Genomic DNA, 7,968 nt, shown 5'->3' with positions numbered 1-7,968 from the left:
TAGTAGAAGGTAATAAGTGATGATAAAGAGAAAAACACAGAGTAAAAAAAGAAGCCTAGGGTGTGTTGGTGGCGGTGGGGTACAATTTCAGAAAGGATGGTCAGGGCAGGTGACATCTGAGTGAACATTTGGAGGAGATGGGGGAGGGGTGGATTCTGCACAGAGGGACCAACAAGTGCAAAGACTTGAGGTGGCTGAGACTTGTGGGTTCGAGAAATGGTAAGGAAGCCAGTGTGTGGGAAGAGTAATAGATGAGGCCCGAGGGTAATGGGGATGGTGGTGGGAGGAGGGGAGGTAAGATCAAGTAGGACCTTGTGGGCCATCGCACTGGCTTAGGCGCTTACTCAGTAAGATTTTGCACATAAGAGAGACATCGTCTGATCTACCTTTTATGGCCACAGTTGGGCTACTGTGTTAAGAACAGACTGAAGGGAAGCAAGGTAGAAACACAGACATAATTTTATGTGATCGTGAGGAAATAACTAGAGTCAGCAGGTGGAAGGGGCTGGCTTTTGTAATTATGTATGTACTTAACCCTAACTAACTGACTGCCCACCGGAGAACCTGGCTGCTTGAGCCACCTTGGGAGTTAGAGTCAGCAGCCTGTCACTAGAGGTCCCAGCAGAAGACAGAGTTGTTAATGTTGGGAAATTTCTGCATCAAGTATGGCACTAGATCCTATGGCATCTCAGATTCCTTCCAATGCGGAGAGTCTATGACTCCATGGCATGATCACATTAATCTCCCCCAGCTAGAATGTAAGCTCCATGAGGGCAAAGAGTATTGTCTGTTCTGCTCATTGCTATATTCCCAGTGCCTAGAAGAATGCCTGGAATATAGCAGACATCAATAAATACTTATCAAACATATGAATGTCTCAGTTAAACATATTGCAGGGCCTTGAGCAAGGCACTTCACTGCACCTCAAAGAATAAAAAAAGTTAGATTGGATGGCATCTGATGACCTTCCCAAATCTGCCAGTCTGTGGTCCCCATTTCAAACACCGAACCATTTTTTTTCTAAAGGGCTTTGCAGGTTAAGGGGTGCATGAAGGGACTTTTATGGGGAGGAAAGGAAGAGATGGGAAGGGCAAACCTGACCCAAGGAGAAGTGCCTGGATAGTCTCGGGGGCTGGGGATCAGGGCACCCTCTGAAAATCAATGTGATTTATCCCCTTTGAAACTCAGGGGGTTTTAATTCAGATAAGGGATGTTTCACTGGAAACTGAGGGTATAGGACACTGAGGCTCCATCTCAAGCGTGTTACCTTTGCTTCGAGTGAGTCAGCCTGGTCAACAAACTGCTCACAGGCTCCAGGAGCTCTCCTGGGAAAAACAGCATAAAGAGCAGCAGGGACTCCATTTAAGTGTATCAAAATACATTTTTAATCTTGATGAAGTTCACACATGACAAGGTTGACATTTCTTTAAACAAATAGTTCAGTCAAGGCACAGCATTACTATGTGTCCCCAGATGCCCAAGAGGCAGTGATTTCATGTCCCCCTGAGGTTTAGCAGAGCTGCCACATTGACAAATGGCTGATGGGGGAGGGGGACTGAACTACTACTAGATAAGCCAATGAGACATGCTGTCATATTTATTGGGTACAGAATCGAATATAAGAAAGATGCATAATAGATAACTGTAATGAGCTTATTTTGCATTTAGCTTTAGTTCCTTTCAAACAAAGAAGATAGTTTTCTGTTATCAAGAAGGATGCAAATACATGTGTCTTCCATGGAGCCTTGCCTATAAGTTGCTTTTATTACAAATGAAGTTTTCAGCTTCATGGTGACCTAGGAGGAAAAAAAAAAAAAAGCTAGCATTTATTTACTTGTCAGTCCCTTGACCTATACTATCTCATCTACTCTTTACGATAATGCTAGGAGGTAGGTACTGTTGTTGCTCTCGATTTACAGATAGGGAAACTGAGGCTCAGAGAGGTTAAGTGATAGCTCCTGGTCCTATAGCTAGTAAGAGGCAAACATAGTTCTTGAACCTAAGTCTATGCTCTTAATTCAGAGGTACGTGACATTGTACTGTATGCTCCAAGAATATAGTATCATTTTTCAAACTCAAATGCTAGAATAAGCACAGTTATAACTGCAGGGAGCAGCATTTTAAATAAGCCAGGTTAAAGATAACAAACAACCAGTTGCCATCAAGTGAATTCTGACTCATGGCAACCCCATGTCAGTCAGAGTAGAACTGTGCTCCACAGGGTTTTCAATGGCTAATTTTTAGAAGTGACTTGCAAAGCCTTTCTTCCAAGGTGCCTCTGAGCGGACTTGAACTGCCAACTTTCAGTTAGCAGTCTAGCGAGTTAACCATTTGTACCACCAGTGACTTCTTTAAATAACAGGATCTATATTTTCTAGACTGATGACCTCAGTGCCACCAGGAGAGACTGGAAAAACAGAAGATAAACCCAAATTCTAGGGATTTCAGATATTGGGACCTTCTTCAGGCATTGCATCTCACCTTCCTTAACACACACACACACTGGAGTAAGTACCTTTCCCATGGATTTTTTTTCAACCGTATGGGCCCAGTGTATGTTGGCTGAAAAAAAAAAGCTCACCACTGTCAAGTTGATTCCAACTTATCATGACCCTACAGGACAGAGTAGAGCTGCCCCATAGGGCTTCCAAGGCTGTAATCTTTACAGAAGCAGACTGCCACATCTCTCTCCTGCAGAACGTCTTGGGGGTTCGAACCATCAACATTTTGGTTAGCAGCTGAGTGCTTTAACCACTGCACCACCAGGGCTCCTTTGCGTGTTGACTATATCCCTGCAATACCTTCCATCCTCCATTCATCCATCCTCCTAACCAACAGTAAAAGGCAGTTACCTTCTCCAGAGTGTCCCTCAGTTGCTCAGGCCTGAAGGTCCCTGCGGCGCCGGCCGAAGGCCTTGGAGCCCACATCAGTGGGCACAAAGTTGCTCTTCACCATGCCCCCTGATCTGCTCAGCAGGCCTGCCAGCCGATGGGTCACACAGGTGGCAGTGTTGCAGGCTCTCTTCTGGGTAGTGACACTGATTTGCAGGACGGAGAAAGAAGAAAAGGCCTGTCAGTGAGAGGCTGGGGAAGGAGCCTGCCTCATGGGACCATCATGGTAAAGTTGCTGTTCTGAGAGGCACCAATTAACTTTAAGTGTTTCTCCTAAACACAATTATCAAAGGAGAAAACCACAAGGGCCATTAGGGAAAATGCCAGGCTACCTTCCGAGGGGTGCTGAAAAACCCAAAGGTGGCTCTGGGCCTCTGGCCATGGAAAATAGAGCTATAAATTCCAGTCTTTCCTATATAAATGGACTAAAAATCAACAATGGCTTATGGGACTAGAGCAAATTATGGTGGCACACCCAATCCCGTTAAAGTTTACAGGAACTATCTACAAGCCACACCTTAGTCACAGGTACCAAATATCTCTTCATAGGAAAATAAAAATTCCCCGGTTTTACCTGGAAGATGATTAGAGTTTACAACATCCAGTCCCAGAAGTGCTTACCTGCTCCTTGGCATGCCTGTTCTGGCTGTTTGAGCTGGTTCACAGAGAACACTCACCAAACCCTGGATTCAGCTATCCTGGGCCTAAGGCCACTTCTAAGCACAGGTCCTGGACATCATGAAGGCTGGGACATGGGCCTGAGCAATGACCAGCACAGCTCAGGTCTTTTTAGAAAAATTGTTTTATTCCCCAAATGACCAGCATGTTCAGAGGCAGGACTAGGAAGCTCTGCTATGAGATGCTTTGAGAGAGCTGCCCTCTCCCTCTGATCTCTTCCTGGGTGATTTTCTTCCCACCTATGAGTTATGCTCTATGTCCCACCTAATAAGGCTCCAGACATCCTCTGCCACAAGCAAAGCCACAGATACCAGCCCAAAGAGCAACCAGAGAGGAACCACATGCATCAAGTTGTAGAAAGGCAGCAAGAAGGGGAAATTAGAAAGGAGAGGGAGAAGTTTAGTTGGCACCCTGGGGCATGCCAAACTGAGGGCTGTGGTTTCTCCCCAAGGTACTGGCCATGTTCCTTTTCTTGCCAGGTGCTCTAACCCCGATTGCAGTTCGGGGAAACACGTGAAACTTGTTCAGTTCCTGCGAGTATGTGCCCAACATGCAGGTACTCAGATTACCACACCACTTAGTTCTGGGGTGGTCCAGACTGCTCGGAAAAGACATGCCAGACAGTACCATGCACCAGGCTCTGTCCCCGGGGGCAGTCACACAGAAGGTTAGACCAGGGAGTGAGACCTCCTGCAGGGACAGGAGGGGCAGGCAGGTGGGCAGCTCACACATCCTCCCTTGGGAGGCTCAGAGGTAGACTGGCCAGGGCAGTGTGGGAAAGGGCTGGGGGTGGGGGGGGAAGAGGTGACCTTTCCCCAGGTTCCACATGCTGCTCAGTCCTTTATGCTCTGCAGAGGGGGTTCTCAGGATAGATGAAGGTGCAATGCATGTCTCTTCAGGGCAGTTCTGAGGGCAGGTCAGGGAGTGGTCTCTGCTCCAAGCTCAGGGTGTACTGGGAGGTGGGGTGGGGAAGGGTGCTCTCTCTGGCCCCATGACAACATGCATATCTCCAGAGATGCTCCACAGAGAGCAGGTGGGTCCTTCATTTCTAAAGACCCCAGACCTACCTCAGACACTGCTCTATGTGGCCCCACCCTCTGCAAGGCCTTACCTTCACCTTGCAAATGTGTAGTGAAGGCTTCTTGCAGGTGTGAAAAAACCACATGCGTGTTAACCAAGTGGGGCCAATTTTCTAAAAGCTCCTGAGATATACGGGGCCTCACACTTACCAGTTCTAACTCATTCAATTCTGGGAGGTCTTCTCAACAAGCCAGACCAATTCCCAGAGTCAGTGGTCCTACACTTTCCCAATTCATTTCCTAACAGCCTTTGAAAGTAGAACTTTTTTTTTAATATAATTTTTATTGTGCTTTAAGTGAAAGTTTACAAATCAAGTCAGTCTCTCAGAAAGTAGAACTTTTAATGTAGTCTAACCACTGTCCCTCCAGCTGCAGCTGGACCTTTGTCTTTAGTGAAGCCTGAGAACAGCTGGGCCTGGTGAACTCCTGCAGGGGTCCTGGCCAGGTGTGTTCTCCCCTACCTCTCGGGATCCATCTCTCTGGGTGTGCCGGGAATATGGGGAGGACCTGTCCTGGGTGGGGTCAGAGCGTTACCTGGAATCCTCTGTCTCCTGCTTCTGCCCAAGCTCACTGGCCTTCATCTGCACAAAGTCCTTCACCAGTGCAGCCAGCAGGAGGCGCGCTTCCTCCTCACTGAGTGCAGCGAGGTCTGGGCTGCTCTCTATGGCGGACCTAGGGAGAGGAACCAAAGCCAGGGCAGGCCCTGAGACCCCTGCCTGCCCCCTCCCCTGGAAAACAACCATGAGCACGTGGCCACCTTGACTCCCAGGTGGGCAGGACCTTAGGCCAGTGTCCATCCAAGGACGCTGAGTCACTGGGAGCCAGGCCCTGGTGTGGCCTCCAAGTAGTGGTGTCCTGGAGCCAGGTCATATCAGCTTACAAAAGCTGATAAATTTTCAGGGTTTTTGCAAACTGATTGTTAAACATAACCATCACAAATTAAATTACATAAGCTTACAGCTATTGCTGAAGTTGAAAAAGTTTTCTGTTTAATAAATACAATTTGTATGAGGGTAAGAAACAGGTTAACAGTAGTTCACATGTCAGATATAATAAAAATACATTTATTGACAAAATAGCAAATTGGGATGCAATTTCATTCTTCAAATCATGGTCAGATTGGATAAATAAGTTGGCCACAGATAAAAGAGTTCCGTAAAAAGTAATGAAAGCGTTTGTGAACCTCAGTGGGCTATGTGAAATTTGTAATGAAAATGAACTGCCGACCTTTTGGTTAGCAGCCAAATGCTTAACCACTGCGCCACCACCAGGGCCCCAAAATTTCCAATAAGGAGTATTATATATTTTATTAATATTTGTAAATTATGTGCTAAACATCCTTATGTCAGAAAAGTTTATAATAAACTTATATGCCTGTATACATAGATATTTTTTCAGAGAGTTGGTCGTTAACCATTCAGCACACACTACAATTCTGAGGCAGAGAACTGTGTGATCCCAGGAGCAGTGGGAGGGGGGTGCGCTTCTGTAGCGCTGTCTCTCACCTGAATGGCGCGGCCTGTAGGCTGCCAACCTGGTACAGGACCAAGAAGCTAAGAGCCAGGAACGGAGAGAACTTCCGGAAACCCATGACGCGTCTCTGCAAGGGAGGAATGACGTCATCGCCTGAACCAGTTCAAAGTTCTACGAGCCCACAGACCTGGGCTTCGGTCCTGCTCCTGCCTCTAACTCCCTGGCTTCAGCTGGTTACTTCATTTCTCTTCACCTGTGTTTCCTCATCAGCTAAGTGGACTGCTGGAAGGTCCGGTGAGCCTGTAGTGCGCACGGTTTGGCAGAGGTGGAGGAGCTGTCCTACCGGAACAGCTGGGTGGGGAGGTCTCAGTTCTAATGCACCCCTCCCCCCCCAAAAAAAAAACAAAACCGCCCCCTCCCTCCTGCTGGGCAGGTTTCTGCTGAGGTCACTCCGAGAACCCCCTGTCACAACAGCTGCTCCCATTAACGCCTGTCACATCAGGGTCTGAGAAACCTGGAGCTGTCCTGCCTGTGTGGGGTTTTTGCATCGGTGCGTGGAAGGGCGGGGGAGGGAGGGACGTGGGAGGATTATAGGTAGAGAGGAAATCTCTCCACTGAAGGAATCTCTGAGAAACTGAAGAGTCGGATTCTAGAGCTCGGCAGCTCCGACCTCTGGCAACTCAGTCTCCTACAAGAACCAAACTTAGTTTCAGTTGGGACTGGAGACTTCGCCCTGTGCTTCCTAAGCAACCGGGGTTGCAGTTTAGGACTGACTGTCCCTCAGTCCTTGCGCCCATTTGCCACCCATTCGCCACCCATTCGTGCTGGTCTAGGTTCTGAACCAATTTCCCAGGGACCACCAGGCACCAGACGCGATCCCTAAAGCGCACAATCCAGAAAGCTGCTCTTGCTACCTGCCCTGGTTGCAGTGCCGGGGGTGGGGGTGGGGTGCCATGGGTCCCGAGATTGGCCTAGGCATGCGTGCAGCGGGAGAGAGCAAGAATGGGGCCCCGCAGCCGCCCACGGGAGCGGAGCGGAGAGCCTCCGGATTGAGCCTATCTAGTGCTACTCGGGCCAGGAGCCTAGGGTGAACCCACAGGCCAAGAGACTGATGAAGGATCCTAGACAGAAGGAAACAGAGATTGGTGGGAAGATAAACCAAGAGATAGACTAATGCAGAGAGAGAGAGGGGAAAAGAGGGAGAGAGAAATAGGATGTGACACACCTGAGCAGGGATCTCGAGGCTCACCTGGCAGCCGCTGGTTTGGAGCAGAGGTGGCGGCAGCAGCGTACGGCAAGGGCGCTGCTGTAGAAGCGGCGGCGACACTTCGGTTTGGCGGAGCCTCAATGTCTCCCAGCTCCAGAGGCTTCTCTTATTCTCACCGCCTTCATTCGGGGGGGTACCCTGAGCACCGGGCAACCAATGGGCGGCAGAGTCCCGTGCCCCAGCCGGATTGCGTCACCCGCCACACTTCTAGAACCTGGAACACCCATCATCAGGATGGCCCCACTCGGATTTGCATTGAGGTCATTGTTGGAAGTGGAGGATGGTGGGGACCAACGAGAAATGCCCTAAAAGTAAGCGGGAATTTGAGGGCAGTTTGACATCACGGTAGATTTCACCTCGTCATTCCCAACTGGTTTTGAACACGCGTCTCACAGCAACCCCGGGCTGTGTGGTTTTGGAGAGCAGGGTCCGGGACTGCAGGAGTTCCTGCTTCCCCCTGAGTCTGACCCTAGCCTCGCACCCTAGTGAGGCTTGGAGGGTGAATGCGTGGCGGGGTGGAGTCCCAGTGCAAGCACAGTGTCTGACTCCCGCAGCTGGAATTACCCACAAAGGGGCAGAG

The 7,968-nt window shown here is 49.1% G+C and overlaps 1 protein-coding gene across 2 annotated transcripts; it reads right to left on the bottom strand.

Annotated features, from left to right (window-relative positions):
• Positions 1-1,355: 1,355 nt before the first annotated feature.
• Positions 1,356-7,481, bottom strand: LOC100673193 (calcitonin gene-related peptide 2). 2 transcript variants are annotated; one of them, XM_023550819.2, is made up of 5 exons: positions 7,347-7,474; positions 6,154-6,248; positions 5,183-5,320; positions 2,853-3,037; positions 1,356-1,796 (listed from the first exon to the last, which is right to left on the bottom strand). In XM_023550819.2, exons 2-4 carry the CDS (start codon positions 6,237-6,239, stop codon positions 2,878-2,880), a joined length of 384 nt encoding a protein of 127 aa, XP_023406587.1. In that variant the 5' UTR covers positions 6,240-6,248; positions 7,347-7,474; the 3' UTR covers positions 1,356-1,796; positions 2,853-2,877. The 2 variants fall into 2 exon arrangements, with proteins under 2 accessions (XP_023406587.1, XP_003412042.1); XM_003411994.4 differs by having other exon boundaries at positions 1,357-1,796; positions 7,371-7,481.
• Positions 7,482-7,968: the final 487 nt, after the last annotated feature.

Source organism: Loxodonta africana, chromosome 7 (genome assembly GCF_030014295.1).
Source record: "Loxodonta africana isolate mLoxAfr1 chromosome 7, mLoxAfr1.hap2, whole genome shotgun sequence".
In the NCBI taxonomy this organism is placed as follows: Eukaryota; Metazoa; Chordata; class Mammalia; order Proboscidea; family Elephantidae; genus Loxodonta; species Loxodonta africana.
The sequence above is the reverse complement of the archived record's forward strand: the minus strand, read 5'-3'. Positions and strand labels throughout refer to the sequence as shown.